The sequence below is a fragment of the Nannobrachium achirus genome (genome assembly GCF_963921795.1).
Source record: "Nannobrachium achirus genome assembly, chromosome: 4".
Taxonomy (NCBI): Eukaryota; Metazoa; Chordata; class Actinopteri; order Myctophiformes; family Myctophidae; genus Nannobrachium; species Nannobrachium achirus.
Window position 1 is genome coordinate 65462554 of NC_137813.1, and position 22707 is coordinate 65485260.

The 22707-nt window shown below is 42.5% G+C and overlaps 1 protein-coding gene across 2 annotated transcripts in view; it reads left to right on the forward strand.

Annotated features, from left to right (window-relative positions):
• The window catches only part of spns1 (SPNS lysolipid transporter 1, lysophospholipid), a 40471-nt gene extending 35297 nt beyond the window's left edge, over positions 1–5174 (forward strand). For both annotated transcript variants that reach the window (XM_080723841.1, XM_080723842.1), the window contains exon 13: positions 1972–5174. In XM_080723841.1, the coding sequence (XP_080579967.1) occupies positions 1972–2042 (71 nt within the window). In that variant the 3' untranslated portion in view covers positions 2043–5174. The remainder of the gene's footprint in view (positions 1–1971) is intronic.
• The last annotated feature ends 17533 nt before the right edge of the window (positions 5175–22707 follow it).

Genomic DNA, 22707 nt, shown 5'->3' on the forward strand with positions numbered 1-22707 from the left:
CTATTCATTCTTTATTTTTTATTCTATTGGTCGGCAATGTGCGAGCCCATGGCACCATCCGCGACCCCACGTTGGGTCGGGACACATAGTTTGAGAACCGCTGCCACTTTCTCAATCCGTGGAGGCTGGAGCCTTGTTTCTTTATTCAATCAACTGCCAGAAAAAATAAAAGTGAGTGAAGAAAGAGAGAGAGAGAAAAACACTCTTGATTTTATCCCTCTTGAGGGGGCGGAATTTTCATCTAGTCGCGTCTCTCATGGCACCACCCCCCCCGAGATCGTGGGTGGCTAGAATCGCGAGACGTCGGTCTCATTTGTAATGGTCTGAGATATTTCACTTGGCACAGCGGGATATACCGGGCCCGATCGCAAGACAGAGGATCGCTGTCGTTTGAAATGAACACCGATAAACCCCCGGGCACGACATCTGATCCTACCCAACATCGCGTTTAGTGTGTGAGGCTCTTAAGGCTTGCCTTAGCCCATTTAGAACGGGCAGTGATGTCATTACGTGCGCATCCCGCATCAAAAACTCATTCAAGTCGCCCAGGGACTCATTCATGTCATGGTCCTGGGGTCCCGGGGATGCGCCTCCATTGGAGTCCATGTTAAAATAATTTACTTCTTCTACTTAAGTTGCTATATTAGTTTAGATAGTTTAATTCGTTTTTTAATGTATTGTGTAAGATAAACACTGTAAAGATTTATTATCAGTTAAACCTGGAACAGCTAAAAACTATTTTCACTAGTGGTTCTCAAAGTGGGGTCCTGGGTCCTTGAGGGAGTTCCAGGGGGTCCCCAGATAAATGATAGTTAGGAACCAAATAGAACTTTATGGGTCTGTAACTCGGTGAACAAATGGAACCAAATGGACCTGTTCCATTTGTACTCTAGTATTTTAACATTTAATATAAATTGGGGTCCCAGTGATATTATAAATATAATTAAATGGGTGTCTGTAGCCTAGTGTATTTAGAAATCCTAGTTCTAAGTTCAAACATTAGCCAAATTGTAAAATAAATATAAGAAATAGGCAAACATTTTGAAAATAGCCGATCTACAAGCTCACAGCGCTCGAAAACATTGTATTGAGGACTCATAAAACTTTTCTGGGACCCATTTGAATGACCACCTGTGGGTCCCGGGACCCATTACATTGAAAACCTAGTAACATCACTGAACGGGTACACATTATTGTGTATCATTATTTTATGCTTTAACTATTGAAAAATAGCAGATATACGCTATTAATCTGTAGATTTGCTATTTTTGAAAAATCTTGAAAATTAGAATTTTGACCCGATTCTATAAGGGACTTTTGAATCCTTCTAAGGTTTTTTGAAAAACCTATGTTTCTATGTCAGCAATCTGGCCAGCCATCGTCAAAGAAAAGGTCCTTTTCACTTAACTGGAGCTCAGTTAGTCTGTTCTTGAGCGACTACTATGTCAGTGGTTCTCAAACCTTTTCATGTGAAGGACCCCCAAACTGATATGTATTCGGACACAGACCCCCATCTCAAAATATTTAGTTCCAGGGACCACCCAGAAGCAAAATTTGAGTTACAAACGTTCGCTTTGAAAATACGTATATTCAAAGATTTGCACACATTTTCACAACTTTTTCAAAAATAGCAGATCTACAAGCTCGCAGCGCGGCACTCAGTGCCGCGCTGTGAGCTTGTAGATCTGCTATTTTTCACTGGTTAAAGCATTCAATAATTCTAGGCTAAACCATCCAGGCTAAACCATATTCCCCCCTTAATTTGCCTTTTATCATGATTGTTCCTACCTGGTTTGGTGGATTTCTGTTATTGTCGCCCCTCTTCAATGAAGGAAAAAGTAACTTTGGAACCGGAAAAAAATTGTGCTTTTGTCTGCTTATATTTAGCCGCATTTTCGCTGTGAGGATGGGGTCTGGACGACGAATAGCACTAAAAGTGTTAATCTTTTTTTTGATTTATTCTTTCGACAGATGACGAGCCAATCGTGGTGCCAAAGAGCGGCAGGTCCACCAGAGTGCCAGTGTCGAGCGTTCTGATTTGACGGAAGACGGCGCGCTCCAAGGGCTCCTGTTGGACAGTGACTGCTCCGCACAGCCAATCAGGCGGCTGCATTTTTTTCAAGGACGGGCGGACAACGTCGGGAACCCTCACATCCACCCAGTCATCCAGAGAAGTTTTTATGATTATTTATTTTTAAACGCTCAAGTCGACTATTGATTCTTTTTTTTTACCTTGCCGCCTCCTGCCAATAATATTCAGAGGGGGAGTTTTCAGAGCAGAGCATGGCCGGTGGCCATTTGGAGACATAAAGGCAGAGCCTGGCCAACAAGTGGACGATAGACGGAGTGATAGACACTTTCTTTTCTTTTTTTTTAACAAGGTGAAGCCACTCGCTGACAAGTGCAGAATAGCGCCTACTGCTGGCTCTGTTTATCTTTATATCCGATACGGAAGAGAGACTTTTCATTACGGCACCAGGGGCCCAAATGGACGCCTAGGGATCTGTAACTCTTGAGTGTGTACAAGTGAAGGGTCCATTTAGTTCAATTTGTACAAGTTCAATTAAAGGAGAATTTTGAGGAAAAAACGACCCCCCTAACTTTAAAAGTATCTTTTTAGAAGCTTCCAAGTTGGTCCAACAGTTGTTTGTTCCAAAGAAGCAATATATACATTTTTTGAGGGAGGGAGAGCATACAAATGGACCCGTAAAGGGTCCATTTGGTTCCATTTGTATGCTCTCGGAGTTATGGGAGTCCTTGAAATAAAAGGTTTGAGAACCACCGTGCTACATGAAATGGAACAGAGCCTTCATTAGTATCATTGGTAACACCTTTGAAGGAAGTGAGAAGAGACCCAACTTCTCTCCAAAATGGCTGCTGCGCATACAGCCTATAGACGCATTTCTGGTCCACGTTACACTGATAAGAACTAGATGCGCGCGCAGGTCGGTACCAAAATTAGCCAATGAAACCAGCGCTCCCCAAAACAACAGGTTTGGGGATTGGTGGGAATTGATTACATGATACAGTCACCTGTGCATTTAGTCTCAATGTTTGTAAACAAGAAACGGGTCTATGGTTAATCCAGGTATGTTTCTTGCTCGAAAGTGTGTTTTTTTTGCTCCGTGTCGGCCCCAAATACTCTTACTAGCACAAACAAGCACTAGCATGTTCAGGAGGCGGCCATTATTATGAACTTAAAACTCGCCAAGTCTCGCTGCTCGTCTGCGTCCCTTCCACTTGCATTGGAGAACAGAAGTAACGCGAGAGACGGGGGGTTGAAACTGAAAGTTCCGTTTCCAAAACAATAATGAGCTCCTGAACATGCTAGTGCTTGGTTGTGTTAGTAAGAGTATTTGTGGCTGACACGGAGCGGGAAAAAAAATATGTTTGAGCGATTAATGATTGAATAAAGCGGTCCTGTGTTTGGAGCCGTGGTCGGGTAGGAAATGCGATAAAAAATTGAATATATTGCTTCTTTGGAACAAATAACTGCTGGACCATCCTGGAAGGTTCTAAAAAGATACTTTTAAAGGTTGTTTTCCCCCGAAATTCTCCTTTAAGGGAGGAATTTTTTTAGTGTAAATTGGGGTTCCAGTATGCTGACTCTGTAAGGACGCAGTGGGGAGCTGTGATTGGCCACTGTGTTGACACGGGAACGCCCCTAAACATGCTGACATTGTGGGAGACACCTCTTAACTTTATTATTACATTCAAACATGGACATCATTTTGTTTTCGTTCTGTCTTTCTGAAATGGCAGATCTACAAGCTCGCTCGTGTTCAGGATGTAAGAAAGGCGTTGCGGTGCGACGCGTCCCTGAGCGTGTAGATCTACTATCGTCGAAACGGTTTTGAATGTGTTTTCTTTTTTGGGTGTTTTCGGTGGTTGATATAAATTACTATAAATAACCCATGTAATCACCAGTATAACCTTTTTGCAGTATCTGTTTGTCTTTAAGCAGTTTTATATCATTATTTCCTTTCTAAAACGATGTTTGTATGTGTTTAGGTCGTTTTTTTCCTTCATTTTAACAACATTTAAGCCTCAATAGATATCGTCGTTGTCGGGTGGAAACCTTATACGTATGTCCAAAACTGTTTTTATTAAGAAAAATAAGAAAATCGTGAAAATAGCGGATCAGCAATTTTCACTTTTCACTCTGTATGATGAACTACGGTATTTATTTACGAAAAAAACGAAATTAAACGAATTAGGTTTCTGTCTGACAGCAACGTTGTACAATTGTTTTGACAGTTTTTAACCATAAACCCATTATACAGAAAGTAACAAGAGTTAAAGGAGTAGTTCAATAAAGTAGAGTTCAATAATATTTTTTGGTTTTTGTCACATTCCTAAGACAAAAATTTGATTCGAGTAAATTTACCCCAATTGATTCCGGATGGGGACCTGTTTCGAAACGGGTCCCCATCCGGAACGAATGGGGGTAAATGTATTCAAATTTTTGTCTTAGGAATGCGACAAAAAACTAAAAATATTATTGAACTCTAGTCTCCATGGCATGAGTTATCAATAGAAAAAACTACTCCTTTAATGTCAAACATTCTTAACTAAACATGAAGTTATATTCACTTCTTTTTTTTTTTCACATACTTTTACATTTTCAGCCATTGATCCTGGTTGGGCTTTTGTTGTTGAACATTTGATCTCGGACACAAATAATCGAAAATAATTTCCAATATTTGGAGAATGACAAGTGTGCAAACTGTAGGTTTATGTCAGTTTCATGAAGAACATTGGACTTGGCGGGGCGGTGAAATGTACCCGGCTGGTTAAAGGCACTTTAAAGCGCTTCAAACATTTCATAAAAGATACAAAAAAAAGGGTTTTCAGAAGTAGATTTTGTTGCAGGTTTCGTTTGACTTTTTCCAGGTTTTGAGATGTTGATGACGGTTATATCAGGTCTTTAGTTGGGATGGGACGATACGCGATATTATCGTTTATCGTGATAAAAAACATTCACGATAATCGTACCGCGGAGATTTTATTTATCGTGATATCGTCTTCTGTCATGCACTGGGATCAATTCACCTTTTATTTGCCGAGCTGCACATCCGGTGCCACTTAAACCCTCTAGAATTGGTGAAAGGTACTTATAATATGTACTTGATACAGTCTTTTTTCACTCTCTATCAAATATCTTTCCCAAAAAATTGCCGATCTACAAGCTCACAACGCGTTGCAACGCAACGCGTTGTGAGCTTGTAGATCTGCAATTTTTGGGCAAATGTTCCGCCCCAGGCTAATGGATTTTGATGATCGCGATAATATCGTAAATCACGATTTATTTTGCCACAATAATCGTGATATGAAATGTTCATATTGTCCCATCTCTAGTCTTTAGTTTGCTTCATTCAAGTTGTCTGAGGAGAATCTGTCAACTCCAGTGAAGACATTTAGGGTACATTCTACATAAAATAAAATTAAAACATGTATTATAATGGTTATGTAAAAAAATATGCTTATGTTCTATATAAAACAAAACTTTTAAATGATTGCCAGTTGTTAATATTTGATCTTGTTTGTTAACCTCTTATTTGTTTTAGATCATTTTTTTGTGTACAATAAACAATGGGAATGATTGTAAGAAATGACTTTGGCTCGTGTGTGGATCTGCTTTCCCTGTGGTTGCTTCTTGGGGTGCCCAAAAGGTAGATTGTGATCTACCAGTAGATCACAAAGGCTGTGCAGGTAGATCACATGACATCCCCTAAAAAATATTAATTAAAATGTAAAGAAAAATATCTATGAACAATTCTGTCACATCTGTCACTTAAGGTGACTGATTGATTGACATAAAAGGGGCCTGTCAGCTCCCTTCATGGCTTCTAAAGTAAGCAAACCACCCAATGCTTTGTTTTCAAGAGTCAGTAGCATTACAAATAACCCCCAAAACATACCACTTCCATACAGAACGGGATGACTTCACTTCACTCCACGAAGGTTAGGGTGAGGGTTAGAGTCGGGTGTCGAAAAGATGACATGTAGTAACAGCGACACGCTCCCGACCTTTTTCCCCACTATTAACCAAGTACATTTGTCTTATATGTAACGCCATTGCCGCTATTACAAAGCCACCTCAGGTACATCTTTATTGGGGTGGGTAGATCATGTCGAGCTGGTCATTTTAAAACTAGCCCTCAAGTCAAAAAAGTGTGGGCACCCCTGATCTAAACTCTTGGCGGCACATGGGGATGTCTAAACAAAGCACGGGTCTTCAACGTTTTTCAGGCCTACATCTGGGCCTGTCACAATTATTACATAATTATCTAATCGCAATTATTTTGTCATAATCGTCAAAATCGGTTACATTAACCCATTCAGAACGGGTACACATTATTGTGTATCATTATTTTATGCTTTAACTATTGAAAAATAGCAGATATACAAGCTCACAGCGAGCTTGCAGATCTGCTATTTTTGAAAAATCGTGAAAATTTGAATTTTGACCCGATTCCATAAGTGTCTTTTGAATCCTAAGATTTTTTGAAAAACCAATGTTTCTATGTCAGCAATCTGGCTATAGCCATCGTCAAAGAAAAGGTCCTTTTCACTTAACTGGAGCTCAGTTAGTCTGTTCTTGAGAGACTACTATGTCAGTGGTTCTCAAACCTTTTCATGTCAAGGACCCCCAAAATGATATGTATTTGGCCACGGACCCGCATCTCAAAATATTTAGTTCCAGGGACCATCCAGAAGCAATATTTGAGTTACAAACGTTCGCTTTAAAAATACATACAGTATATCCAAAGATTTGCATACATTTTCACGACTTTTTCAAAAATAGCAGATCTACAAGCTCGCCGCGCTGTGAGCTTGTATATCTGCTATTTTTCACTGGTTAAAGCATTCAATAATTCTAGGCCTAAATGCCGGGTTAAAATACACAACGCGATGCAATGCGTTGTGGCTTGTAGATTGGCTACTGTATTTCCACTATCAATGTTCTTTTATAAGTATAAAGTTGTCAAAGTCAGTCATCTCTTTGTATATTTAGGTTATGTGTCATATCTGCCATGTGGGGGCGGATCTGCAATCTGCGATGCAGGGGCGGCAGTGGCTCAGGCGTAGAGCAACCGTCATTAACACGGAGGGTTCCCGAAGGGTTCCCAGTTCGATCCCGGGCTCCCCCAGAGTTGGTGTCGAAGAGTCCTTGAGCAAAACTTGAACCCCTAATTTCTCCCGGTGAGGTTGGTGCCTAAACTGTTGCATGGTTTCCTCCATCATCGGTGTGCGTGCGTGCGTGCGTGTGTGTGTGTGAGAATGGGTGAATGTATGTGTGTGTGTGTATGAGAGAGAATGGGTGAATGTAATGTACAATCTATACACAGCACCATTTACCAGTTATGTGCAACTTAGGCACAAGCCTACAAGCCAAACAGAAATGTAATTGTCACAATGACAAAAACACAATTCAGTCGTTAATCGCAAATTATTTAAGTGACAACTATCGTCATGTAAAATGTCCTAATGGTGACAGCCCTACCTACAGTATGACCCTGTGAATGTAGCTGAAAGAGTTAACTTCGAGGACCACCTAGGGGTCCCTGAGCCCCTGTTGAAGGACCCTGGTCTAAGCCTCAATTAAACCTGATTTAAAAAGTTGTTTTAATGTAATTAAAGTTATTGCGACCATAGGTCGCATTTACTATCAAACCCTGCACAAAGTGTAAGTCCGTCAGTCAGTCAGTCAGTCTGTCTGTCACACCTCACACGTCACACTCTTGCCCTGCTCATATCTCCGCAACCGTTGCCCCCATCCATGCCAAATTTTGCACACACCTTCCTTACCTGCCAAACTACAACCTCCAAGGACCCCCGGAGCTCCAGGGACCCCCAGGTCCCTGGGGGACCCCCAGATGTAAAAAATGACCAAATGTGCTAAACTGACCAAATGACCACCCCCACGGGGCTGCTCACGGGGAATTCCCGGGGACCACCCACTCCTGGTGCTCCAGAACGGATGCAAAAGTGGTGGCGCCCCCAGTGGAGGACCCCCTACACTGCAGCTCACATAAAATGCCGTAACTCCGGCTAGGAGCGACCGGGACAGCCGGGGCCGGTACCTATTCGTCCGCCTTGCCGGCGCGGAGACCCCACCCCTCATTTCTCACATGGCCCTCTTCTAGCGCCACCATGAGGCCGATTCTTGCAAAACACATTTTTGGACACTGCTCCTACAATTTTTGCCCTAAAATCACGCAAATCGGTACACAGTATGTCTACACTCATCCCATCAACATGAATCTCTCCCATATAGCGCCACCTCCAGGCCGATTTTTAAAAACACATTTTTGGACACTGCTCCTACAGATTTTGCCCTAAAATCACGAAAATCACTACACAGTATGTCTACACTCATGTCATCAACATGGATCAGGAAGATTTTGGCAAAACACATTTTTGCCCTATTTGTGGAGATAAGTGACCTACGGTCGCTTATCTCCCGATTAGGGAGTGTTACTGGTATATATTTTTGGACGAGGACTCCCATCTGAAAAGTTTTTGCGCCAGGTACCGCCAGAAGAGAACAATTCTGGTAAGAAATGTCCAATTAATTTATATAATCATCAAAAATAATCATGTTTTAACTGCCCCCACCCCACCCCAACGAGCACTAAGAATTGAGCATTACGTTTTGTATAATGGTTCTATTGTGAAATTAGCCGATCTACATTCATGAGCATGTAGATCGGCTATTTTCACAATTTCAGCCTCTAATATTTGACAATTTGTCCAGTGTTTAATTTGTCTTTTTAGAGGTATGAAAAAGTCCTAAAGTTTTCATTTTAGAAATGTGCAGATACCCTCTTACTGTTGAGTGAGAAAACAATGTTGTACATTAAGTTAATCATCTGCGGAGCCTCCAAAATAATTTAGTTGAAAACCACTGTCCTAATGCATGCATGCCCCATACAGTAGCCTATAATATGTGTACCATGTCTATTCAAGCATGAGGTGTCTGCACGATTTTCAAGCGGTCTGAATTATTGCACATATCAAACGTATAGTTATGATTACACTACTGCTGGCGGAGGGCATATTTCTTGCAATTTTGGCAGGTTGGCGTCTACATTACATCTGTCGGGTGGTGGAACACTCGCTATGTCTAACGTACTTTTCAGGATTCAAATTCAAAAGTAGCAGATCGACAAGCTCCAAACGCATCACGAGAGAGAACATAAACAGAGGAGACCATGATGGCAGACATCTGGTGGCAACAATAGGTGTTTAACGGTGCAGTTGTCGTCACTCTTGGGGCCGGGGAATCCAACGCTCGGCCAAGGAAGGCCCCAAACCCGCTCTCAACGTGAGCCGTCACAACATCAGGTGAAGGTAAGCGCTTTCTCACTGTTCTAATCGAGGAGTTTTGCCATATTTTGTCGATGTAGGGCAGAAACCTCCTAACTCCAAATAATATTTATATATATATATGTTTTTGGGCTTTTTATGCCTTTATTTGATAGGACAGTAGGCTGACAGGAAATGGGGAGAGAGAAGGGGAATGACATGTGGCAAAGGTCGTCCAGATCGGGAATGGAACCGGCGACGCCAGCAGGCATCATAGCCTAGTATATGGTATGCGCCTTCACCAGGCCAGCGGGCGCCCCCTAACTCCATATTTTTATATATTGTATATATGTGTTCTGTAAATTGACTAAATTAACGCCCTGCTACAGCGTCACACAAAAAGTATCAAAAGTAGCAGTATCAACGAACTCAAAACGCGCCTGCAAAGCTTGTAGATCTGCTACTTTTGCTGTTTTTGAATTTGAATCCTGAAAAGTATCAGTTTTGGACATTGTGGTTTCCACCTGGCAAATGCCTATAAATGAAAACCTAAAACACCAAATTGATATGGCAGAAACATATATTAGTGTATATGTTGCACAGAGTGTTATTGAAAGATCATGATCAAAACAGAACAGACTGGCATGCTCGCCCAGTCCTCTGTCTCTCCATGGCCTCACGGGAGTCGAAAGACCCCCTCTGTGCTCAAAGCCTTCAGTTGTCGTCTTCAACACCTCTTTATACTCAGAGATGCTCCCTAAAAGGAGACAAATATAAACAGGCTATTACTAAGTACCATACAGTTTATAACTAGTAAGACGCCTCAGGGCGACACACGACCTTGCCCTAAAGGGCGATGTCTTGGCCATCTGGCCAGTGTTGTGTATCGGACCAGTTACCCATATATGGAGACCCCTGGTACCCATATATGGAGATCCATGGAGATATGGAGATCCCAAACATGCTCACACTCAGTTATTTCATTTTATTTATTTTTTAATTTTTATCCCACGATATTTGTAACCCATTTTTTCACCCGGTGCCAATTGCCTAAGCTGTAATCCTGGGCTCTACTCTCCCTCTGCCAACCTGGGGAGGGCCCCGAACTGACCTCATGCTTCCTTCAGTGCATGAGGAAGTCACCTGACAGGGGGAGCTTCCCCGGTTGGACGTAGCGCGTGGAAGGAACACGTTATTCCAACCAGTTACATTCCCCTCCATCAGGCGCCCCGGCTGGCCAGGGGGAGGCATTATAGAGACCAGGATTACTGCATGTTTTTGTGAGGGTATCTACCCTAGGAGACACGGGGAGAACATGCAAACTCCACACAGAAAGGCCCTTTTTGCCAACCCCACCTAGGGTGTGGGCACTGATGACGCGGAGGAGGGAACACGCCCCCAGCACCCACAGCGTCCCCCGGCAGGAATCGAACCCAGGACCTTCTAGCTGTGAGGCGACAGCACTACTGACTGCGCCACCGTGCCCCCTCACACTCAGTTATTTGTTATGTGAGAATCCTATGACGTCTATCGCATCTGACATCATACATACAATCCCTTTATGCCCATACATGGAGATCCCTGTCTGAACCAGCCACACACAGATATGGGCTGTCTTCCTCCATATATGGGCATTCCCATATGAAGTCGTGTTAGATATGGGCTTAATATCCATGACATCAGGGATCTCCATATATGGGCATAAAAGGGATTCTTTTACAGTGGTTCCTATGACATCGCAAATACAATCCATTTTATGCCCATAACATGGAGATCCCTGCTCCGAGTATCTGACATCACTGTGATGTCACCTGTGATGTTGCAGTGGTGTGTCAGGGGAACCACAGTGTCAGGCGTTCTAGACAGACAAGCAGACAGACAGAGATACGGTCAAGCTGTGACCGTTCACATACTAAACTGCGACCTACGGTCGCAATAAAGCTGACAGTATGGGGCTCTTAAGTCTGACATCATTTTGTAGGCAAAGGAGAACTTTTGGGGCCAAAAGGCCCCAGCGCCCTTGAATATTTTTACTATTTACTAATTTGTAAAATCACGCAAATCGCTACACAGTATGTCTACACTCATCCCATCAACATGAATCTGTCCCCTATAGCGCCACCTTCAGGCCGATTTTTAATAACACATTTTTGGACACTGCTCCTACAGATTTTGCCCTAAAATCACGAAAATCACTACACAGTATGTCTACACTCATGTCATCAACATGGATCAGGAAGATTTTGGAAAAACAATTTTTTGCCCTATTTGTGGAGATAAGCGCTTATCTTGACTATTATTATTTTATAGATTATTTGCTGACACAGAGAATAGTGTAGTAGCGTGCGTGCGTGCGTGTGTGCGTGCGTGCGTGCACGCGCTCTGTCTCTCTCTACTAACTTAGGGATTTCACTAGGGGTGTAACAATATAGTAACTGTATCGAAATATCGTTTTTAACATAAAAAGTATATCGAAATGAAAACAGCTAAAATTGGATCATATCGTTTTATTTTGTATCGTATCGAATCGGCAGTGCAAAGGATACTACCTACTTGTGGATTGTATTTTGCATTTTTAAGAAGAACATTTTAAAAGGAGGGGTTTTCTCTCCATATGGCTATCACTGGTCTATCGATAAAGGTTTGTCAATATACAAAGTCCTATTTGGCAGATTATCACTGTGTTTACTTATTTGTATCCATAATAATACATGTTTCCCTTAAAAACCTGCACTATCCACACCTTTCACACAGATTTAATTTCTTTGCTAAATAGTTACTATATCGATTTTAAATCATTGAATCGAACCGTATCGTATCACCATGAATGAACCAATATCGTCCATGTATCGTATCGTCAACCATGTATCGTGATATGTATCGAATCGCTATTAAAATGTATCGTTACACCCCTAGATTTCACTGCTTCTTCGTCTCTTCCTGTCGTTTGTGCGACCCCCCCCCCCCCCCTCCAGATACAGATACAGGAGTGCTGCAGCTTCCTTCAAGTGCGGCGGTTTCCTGTTTGTATGTGGGAGGATGTGACACGTCGAGACGGGAGGCACAGCAAACGCTTTTTCTTTCTCTCTATCTCTCTCTCTCTCTCTCTCTCTCTCTCTCTTTCTCTTGCTCGAAGGCCGCTTCTGCAGCAAACCCTTTTTTCGCTCTTAATGTGCACCCAGGGGCGTCACAAGGGGGGGGGGGGGACTGAGTTACTAGGGCCCAAGGTGGAGAGGGGCCTAGATCTGCTATTTTTGAAAAGTCGTGAATATGTGTGCAAATCTTTGATTTTATGTATTTTTCAAGCGAACAGGCGAACTCAAACTCAACTCAAAATTTTTCTTCTGGGGGGTCCCTGGAAATATTTTGAGATGGGGGTTCGTGGCCAAATACATATCATTTTGGGCATCCTTCACATTAAAAGATTTGAGCACTACTGACATAGAAACATACGTTTTTTGAAAAACCTTTGAAATTTGAGATATTCAAAGACTCGCACAAATGTTCACGGTTTTTGAAAAACGGCAGATCCACAAGCTCACAGCGTGGCACTCGGTGCCGCGCTGTGAGCTTGTAGATCTGCTGTTTTTCAACAGTTAAAGCACAGAATGTGAGTGAATCCTTGTACCCTGGGCCCAGAACTTGGTGCGACACCCCTGCTCAGAGGTGCAATAGTAGAATCTGTGCATCACACTGAGGGCGTTTCGGGAGGCAGCACACCAACAAATCTGACCTTTTTTCGAGAAGTGGGCACGTTCTCTGGCAATCCGTTAGTCACCCATGGTGTTGTTTTTCTGCGGTTACCAACATCTCTTTTGGGAGACCTTTGACACTGGGTACAGGCACCATGACGTTACGATGGCTTCGCTGGTTGTAATCTCAGCCTGATGTACTCCAGGCAAAATGGTTCTCAAAGTGGATTTCAGGGACTCTTTAGGTTCCTTTATGGGGGTCTAAATCAGTGTTTCTCAACCACTGTGCCTGGGGACCTTTGGTGTGCCCCTGAGAAGGGTCAAGTGTGCCCCTTGAAACTGCTTGAAAGCCAGTATTGTATTTATCATTTTAAAAATGATTCAAACTAGTGAAAACAGACGATCTACAAGCACACAACGCCTCGCGGTGCGAGGCGTTGTGTGCTTGTAGATCGGCTGTTTTCACTACTGTTGTGCGACGGCCTTGTATGATGAAGCAGGGCTTTACTTTGCCAAGAAACATATACATTTGAAACTTGGAGATACAAGGTATTCTTCCCGACAGTGACGATATTTACACCCCCGTATTAATCCCCATGGATTCTTGGGACATGAAAGAAATGCAGAAAAAAGGTTGAGAAACACTGGTCTAAATTGACCTTTACAAGTCTGTAACTCTGACAGTGTACAACTGGAACCAAATGGACCCGTACACTGTCAAAGTTAAAGGACAACTTTGTTTTTTTTTTACAACAAGGGTTCATTCTTAGTTTAGATAGTCATTAGAGGAAAAAAAAGAAAAGATGAGTGATAAAATATTTTCATTTACTTCTTGCTATCATTTTAGTGATTTTAATGATTGCAAGTGGCTAAATATGTATATTTTTAGACACAATAAGCCCATTCCCAAGATGCACCGCAATCTTTCATGGGCAGATGTGACTTTTGGGGGCTGGTGTAAATACTGTAGTAACAAAGAAATTGCCGGCTTATTGTGTCTAAAAAGACATATTTAGCCACTTGTACGCCTGCCCCCACCCACTGAAATCAAAACACTAAAATCGCTAAAACGATAGAAAGCGGTAAATGAAAGCATTTTAACACTCATCTTTTCTTTGACCTTCCAATTTCAAAGTGTGAGAACCACTGCTGTAGTCTTCAATGTTTTTCAGTCCAAGGACCCCTTAGCTGAGGGGGAGACGGAGCAGGGCCAGGGACCCCCCACTACACTTTGTATTGCAGATTAAACCTTTTCATAGATGTCATAGTTGGCTTCCGTAGACCTGTTTGAATGATGTATGTTGGACTCATGCTAATGTGTATTTCCAGACATTTAACCATTTAAACCCACAATACTTATATAGTAAACATGACCTTTCACTTGGTCTGCTTTCATTCACCTCCCTCTACACCAAAAACTCTTTACCGAAAATATATGATCTGTCATTTTTTAATAAAAAAGAATCTGTAGAATTGTCGAATTTGTAGAATCGGCCTCGGGTCTTAACGAATTAAGAATTAAGTTAAGGCGATTTAAAAAGAAAAAGAAAAAAAAGGAGAGGTGGGGACTGAGAAGAATGTTGTGGCGCAGAGGCGTCAATTGGGTATGGGCAAGGTATGGCAACTGCCATACCTTGGCTACAGGGGTAAAAAATCAAATGTACTTCTTAGAATACATTCATCATGCCTATTGCTAAGGTATGGCAACATGACTGGTGTCTTGCACGCGCGCAAAGGCACCAGGCCTGTTGCCATGCCTTAGCTTTTGCTGAACTGACGCCACTGTTGTGGCGGGAGGTGAAATGACTGCATGCAGGGGCGTCAATTGGGTATGGCAGCAGGGGTATGCAGCTGCCATACCTTGGCTCCAGGGGGGGAAATAAAAGTTGCTTTTAAATATAAATCCATGAATGTCTCTTTGTCTGTGCTGGTTATGTTAAATTACATTAAAATAACTACAAATGCAAAATGTAACAATGGTCACTCTAACAAGGTATTATAATCATATTCTCCACACTTGTATTCTCCACACTTTTATTCTCCCCATCTTGACAGAATGGTATATTCCCAGGTTCCGCAGGTCAGCTGCATAGGTGCAATGCATTTTTTGTATCGTTAATTGTGGCACGTTTACTAACATGCCAAGTTTAGCTGCACTTGAACAACCGTTCCAGGCTGCCATATCCAGCCCAAGAAACCTTAGAAACCTGTGTAAAAAAACGGACAAAACTATATATATATATATATTTTTTTTTCAGACATTGTGAAAATAGCCGATCTACATGCTCACAACGCCTCGCAGCGCGAGGCTTTACAAAAAGTAAAGCCTCTTTTCCACGAGGACTCCCATCTTTGCCATACCCTAGCTTTCGCCGAACTGACGCCACTGACTGCATGAGAAGAAGTGAGTTCAGCCCGATTGGAGGTGGTTGGTTTGGTGGTTGGGTGTGCATCCTCTGCTGACACGGGGGGAGGAGGGAGGGGTAGCAAGCACACACCGGGCTCAGACGGCGACGAGGGGAAATGTAGAGAGGCTTGAGAGTAACACTTTTTACCTCGATTTTCTTTCCGTCTTTCTTTCGGGTTCAGAGACGGAGAGTCGCCACGAGAGAGATCTTATAGACTGAGGAGGAGACGGTGATGGCAGACGTTTGGAGGAAACATTAGGTGTTTTTTTTAACGGCGCAGTTGTCATCGCTTTTGGGGGCCCGCTGGGCCGAGGGAGGCTCCAAACCTGCTCTAGTTTTAACGTGAGGTGAAGGTAAGTGCTAATTCTCACTGTTCTAATCGGGGAGTTTTGCCGTATTGTCGGGGCAGAAACCTCCTAACTCCATATTTGGACATATTTTGTTGTTTTTTTCCCAGTAAATTTACCAAATGAACAGCCTGCTACAGCGTCACACGAAGTATCAAAAGTATCAGATCCACAAGCTCGAAACGCGCCGCGAGGCCATCCGTTTTGAGCTTGTAGATCTGCTGCTACTTTTTGCTATTTTTTAATTTGAACCCCGAAAAAGTATCGGTTTTGGACATACTGTACGATGTTTCCACCCGGCGAATGCCTCAAAGTGAAAACCTAAAGCACCAAATTGAAATGGCGAAATGTTTCTCGAGTCTTGTCTTTGTCTTGGGTCACACTTTTTTTTCTCGAATCCCTTCTTGAAACATTGATTTGCGGTCGTAATTGTTGTCGTTCTACGATAATCTTCCTTTAGTTTTACTATAGAGAGCCGTGTACCGTACACACACACGTTCCTCTAACCTTTTCATTGTGTGCCATTGGCGCACCCGACCAAAATGTCAAGGGGCACAGACAAGATGGCTGCCTGCCACTCAGGCCCGACACGCGTGAATCAAAACAGCATCCCGGTTCCGACAATGGAACAAGGGGGGAGCGCTTGTTTTCTAAAAAACAAGCGCAGATATAAAATAGCAGATATACAAGCTCACAGCGCGGCACCGAGTGCCGCGCTGTGAGCTTGTAGATCTGCTATTTTTGAAAAATCGTGAAAATTAGAATTTTGACCCGATTCTATAAGTGTCTTTTGAATCCTTCTAAAGTTTTTTTGAAAAACCTATGTTTCTATGTCAGCAATCTGACCAGCCATCGTCAAAGAAAAGGTCCTTTTCACTTAACTGCAGCTCAGTTAGTCTGTTCTTGAGAGACTACTATGTCAGTGGTTCTCAAACCTTTTCATGTCAAGGACCCCCAAAATGATATTTATTTGGCCACGGACCCCCATCTCAAAATATTTAGTTCCAGGGACCCCCCAGAAGCAAAATCTGAGTTACAAACGTTCGCTTTGAAAATACATATATTCAAAGATTTGCACACATTTTCACGACTTTTTCAAAAATAGCAGATCTACAAGCTCGCAGCGCGGCACTCGGTGCCGCGCTGTGAGCATGTATATCTGCTATTTTTCACTGGTTTTCGGTGGAGATGGCGGAGGCACGCCGGCGTTATATTATAAACACAATCTGATCTAGCTATAACAACAATCATGACATAGGCTATTTATTATAATCACTAATTCACTATGAAGTGTCTTTGATTAGTAAAAATAGTCAAATAACAAAAGGACAAATTGTTCTGCTCACATCAAACCAAAATGCCTAAACTACTGTAAATGTAGGCCTATTATAACTATGATAATGGTTCTTAACTTCTTGTAAGTCCCAATTATTAAGTAGCCTATAATACTTGACCTTATAAATATAGAATGTTTATGATTATTTCTTGTGTTATATGTTATGAAACATCGCATGTAGGCCTATTATATTACCTATAACCTATACACGACTCACGAGTGAGCTCTCGGCACCTCCGCGCGGTCCAGGCGAATACAACGGAACGCTCCCTACCTCCGGTTCAGCCAATCACAAGCTTCCATTGTTGGAATCGGAATGCTGTTTTGATACACGTGCCTGACACGACCCTTATGGATCCCCCACCGCTTTTTTAGGGATGATGTGTTTGGCCAGTAGTCGCTGTGATTGGCAGTAGCGTTTTTTTATGTGTAACTATATGCCTAAACCTATCCTTAACCCTAAACCTAACCTCGATAAAACTATGCCTAACCCTAACCCTAACCTCACAAAAACGATATCTATACCAGGGGTCTTCAACGTTTTCAGGCCAAGGACCCCTTAGTTGAGCGAGAGATGAAGCAGGGACCCCCACAACCTGTTCATAGATTCCATATGGCTGCATCGTTTGACAGCACATTTTGGATTCATGTCAATTTGTGTTTTTCAGATATTTAACCATTTGAACCGTCAATACTCAATAAACTTCACCCTTCACTCCATACTTAGTCTGCTCTTTTTCCCCTCTACACCAAACCTCTTGCAGCGCGAGGCGTTGTGAGCTTGTAGATCGGCTATTTTTGGCTAAAGTGCTCAGAATATGGACGCCAGGGTTCAAGCAGTTAATATAAATAGGAGAAAAAGGTTTCTGTCACACAAGGATTTGGAGGACCCCCTTTAGTAACTCTGAGGACCCCCTAGGGGTCCCGGACCCCCTGTTGAAGACCCTTGATCTAAACCTTAACCCTAACCCTAACCTCAGTAAAACTATGCCTGCCACTGGAAGCCAATCGGACAGCGGTAAGGCGGGTCTACCCTATAGAACGTCGGTGCAATCCATAATAACGCAGGGCTGACAAATGGCTCGCCATTTTAACGCTGTGAATTAAGGCTGGGCAATATAAGGAAAACCTTCGCTATTCGATGACGTTGTTGAATACCTCGATATCAATATGATCTGCTTGACCCAGATGATGAATAGCATATCCATGAATGGACATTGCACAGTACAATAAGAAATAACATGCCTGCATAGTGTGTATTAACCCATTTTATTAACCCATTTAGGCCTGAACACAATATGACGCAATATGTTATGCTTTAAATATTAAAAAATAGCAGATATACAAGCTCACAGCACGGCACCGAGTGCCGCGCTGCGAGCTTGTAGATCTGCTATTTTTGAAAAATCGTGAAAATTAGAATTTTGACCCGATTCTATAAGTGTCTTTTGAATCCTTCTAAAGTTTTTTTTGAAAAACCTATGTTTCTATGTCAGCAATCTGGCCAGCCATCGTCAAAGAAAAGGTCCTTTTCACTTGACTGGAGCTCAGTTAGTCTGTTCTCGAGAGACTACTATGTCAGTGGTTCTCAAACCTTTTCATGTGAAGGACCCCCAAAATGATATTTATTTTGGCCACGGACCCAGAAGCAAAATCTGAGTTACAAACGTTCGCTTTGAAAATACATATATTCAAAGATTTGCACACATTTTCACGACTTTTTCAAAAATAGCAGATCTACAAGCTCGCAGCGCGGCACCGAGCTTGTATATCTGCTATTTTTCACTGGTTAAAGCAGTCAATAATTCTAAGCCTAAATGGGTTAATTAATTTGATACATACACCAATACCTGATTTCAAGCTGTCTTTGTCGACGTGTATGCCTTGCATGTTGGGGTCCACCCTATGTTCCCCAGGTTCTATGATCCCCACTTCCCCCCAAAAAAGTTCTCTGTTCCCCGGGTTCTATGTTCCCCACCCACCCTCCCCACAAAAAGGTTCCATGTTCCCCACTCAACCAAAAAAAAGGATCTACTGTATGTTCCCCACCAAAAAACAAACAAACAAAAATGCAGGAAATGGTGGGACATCTGGGCACTAAGAACATGTGGACAATCCTAATTTAGGTGCCCAGTTGCCCAGGTGCCCAGATGTCTCCACCCCTACGCGCCCACTTGTTTAGCTGCCCACTCATCCAGATGCCCACGTGTCCCTATTGCCCAGATGTCCAGGTGCCCACTCGTCCAGATGCCCAGTCTTAACAAAAGTATGGTGTCCATGGTACCCCTGTCCCACTAGTATTCGTAATTTCTCCCCATTATTGTGTGTTTTGAGTTGTTATTAATAATTAGAAATGAATGTTTCCTGCATTTTTGGATGAGTGGGGAACATAGAACCTTTTTCAAGTTGAGCGGGGAACATAGAACCTTTTTTTGTGGGGGTAAGTGGGGACCATAGAACCTGGGGAACATAGGACCTTTTTGGGGTAAGTGGGGAACATAGAACCTGGGGAACATATTATGTACACTACAGTCCCCTTCGATCATCATTGTCTTTTTTCATATCGCGTCATATATGAACTGTGTTCCAAACATAAAGAAATTATCTCAGCGGTTTGACTCATATGGATATGAAGAATCAACTGATGGTGAGAAAACGCTAATGTTACTGTCGCTGAATCAGTTACATTTAACCTAGAAACAGGCTTTATCAAATTGACTAACTTACATAAACCATACAGAGCCACCTCGCCGACAATATCACGCAGACCGTTTGTTTATTTTTGGACCACAATGCTTATATGAGACGATTTTAAGATGACTCAATGTTATTCTCCATAGAGAAATGACTTCCGTGAACCGGGGGATGAGCGAGTCACGTCATGACTTCACTGCTCTATATCCTATGCGCTTTGAGTTGAGCTGGCTGGATTCCCCACAAGGCTCTACACTAAATATTTCCGACGAACACAGCCGACCTACACTATAGCTTATGAGCTTGTAGATCAACCATTTTCTTGTTGAATGTTGGCTCCAAACAGTGGTGGAAAAAGTACACACATTTTCTACTTAAGTAAATGTATCAATACTGCATTGTAGAAGTACTCTGTTACAAGTAGAAGTCCCGAATTCTAAATGTACTTGAGTAAAAGTACAAAAGTATATAGGCATCAAAATGTACTTAAAGTACTAAAAGTAAAAGTACAGAATGTTTGAAAATAGCAGATTCTACAAGCTCACAACGCGTCGCGATGCAACGCGTTGTGAGCTTGTAGATCTGCTATTTTCAAATAGACAAGGTATACAATAGGGCTAAAGTGGTTTACAGTATGTATGTTTTAACATATTATAATTTATATCAGCAAAGTAACTAGTAACTATAGTTTTCAAAAACATGTAGTGGTGTAAAAGTACAATATTTGGATCCCAGATGTAGTGGAGTAGAAGTGAATGTATTGGATATTGGAAATACTCAAATAAAGTACAAATACCTCAAAACTGTATTATGAGTATTATGCCACGCAAATAAGCATTTTATGTTCATACTGCAAATACCAATATAGACCAATAGTGTCTGTAGCCTACTTTATTTCTCGTTAAATAGATCCTTTTTTGTTGATAATCCATGCGCTCTGTGTGTGTGTGTGTGTGTGTGTGTGTGTGTGTGTGTGTGTGTGTGTGTGTGTGTGTGTGTGTGTGTGTGTGTGTGTGTGTGTGTGTGTGTGCGTGCGTGCGTGCGTGCGTGCGTGCGTGCGTGCGTGCGTGCGTGCGTGCGTGCGTGCGTGCGTGCGTGCGTGCGTGCGTGCGTGCGTGCGTGCGTGCGTGCGTGCGTGCGGAGGCTGCAGCTGTTTAGGGGTTTGAGAAGCAGCAGGGGCGTCAATTGGGTATGGCAGGGGTATGCAGCTGCCATACCCCGGGTCCAGGGGGGGAGATAAAAGTTAGTTCTAAATATGAATCCATGAATGTCTCTTTGTCTATCTGTGCGGGTTTTTATGTTGGTAAATTACACTAACATAACTACAAATGCAAAATTTGACAAAATGGTCACTTTAACCAGGTATTATAATTAAGCAACATGACTGGCAACATGACTGGTGTCTTGCACGCGCGCCTTTGCGCGCGTGCAAGACACCAGTCATGCCATACCTTAAGAAGTACATTCTATTTCCCCCCGTTTCTACGGTTTCTTGGTCTGGATATGGCAGCCTGGAATGGTTGTTCAAGTGCAGCTAAACTTGGCATGTTAAACGTGAGACAATACCTTGTTAAAGAGACCATTTTGTTAACTTTTGTAGTTATTGTGCTGTAATTTAACAACATAATACAGATAGACAAAGAGACATTCATGGATTTATATTTAAAGGTAACTTTTATTTCCCCCCCTGGACCCAGGGTATGGCAGCTGCATACCCCTGCCATACCCAATTGACGCCCCTGGCTTTGACAGAGGAAATTAAACGGAGCTCATGGTTTCCACCATGTGACATCTGCTACAAAATAAATAAATAATAATAAACTCATTTATAATTAAGAAAATATCATACTTCTTCGCACGGCAGTTTTGCTCCCCAACAAAATAGCCAATCTACAAGCTCTCAACGTATTATTGTCTATTTTCATGTAACAAAACTCACTTTCAGACGCTCCGAAGATAACGCAGTGAAAAAAAAAATGCAGTGCGACGTGTTTTGAGCTTGTAGATCTGCTATTTTTGCTTCTTTTGTATGAGATACTCGAATGACAAAGTAGGACGTAGCAATATGCATTGGGGCCCTCTGGAGTGAAGGTGGAAATATAATGGCCCTCGCCATCATCAAAGTTGCCCACCCCTGGTCTAATGGGAGCTGTGATGTCTGAAGGGTTACATCAGATGATGATGAGGAAAAATAGACAAGAAGAACCATAGTCTGGTTGCCCTACGGCCACACTAACTAGTAAGAGTCCCTAATCGGAAGATAAGCGACCGTCAGGTCGCATACACAAACCTTAGAAGGCAATGGTAGCCAATCAGGAGGGAATATGGGAAATGGGACAGATCCATGTTGATGTCATGACTGTGATGAGATACTGTGTACCGCTTTGCGTGATTTTAGGGCAAAATCTGTAGGACCAGTGTCCAAAAATGTGTTTTGCAAGACTTGGCTAGAAGAGGGCCATGTGAGAAATGAGCCAAGGGGTGTGTGTGCAAAGTTTGGCATGGATAGGGGCAACGGTGGCGGAGATATGAGTAGGGGAAAGGTGTGACATGACGGACAGACGGACAGACTGACTGACAGCCGGTGGAGGTTTTGATAGTAACAGCGACCTTAGCTCTGGTCCATAGCGTTAGTGGAGTTCTCCCTAACGCTATGTTCCTTTACCTCCGTATTCCTTGGCAAAACCGGAAAACCCCGCCGTCTGGTCCAAAAATAACAAAAACTGTTTTGCCCCTCACCAAACCAAAGGTGTCAGTGGACAGTTGAAAGCTTACTCTACTTAGTGGACGCGGTCTGAGCCCCCCACCACACGATTAAAATACATTTCTAGGGCAAAATGAAAAATATTTCACCGGATGGAGACTCTGTTTCTTCTAGTTTTTTTACTATTTGTCGTCACCATCGCGGCACCAACTCA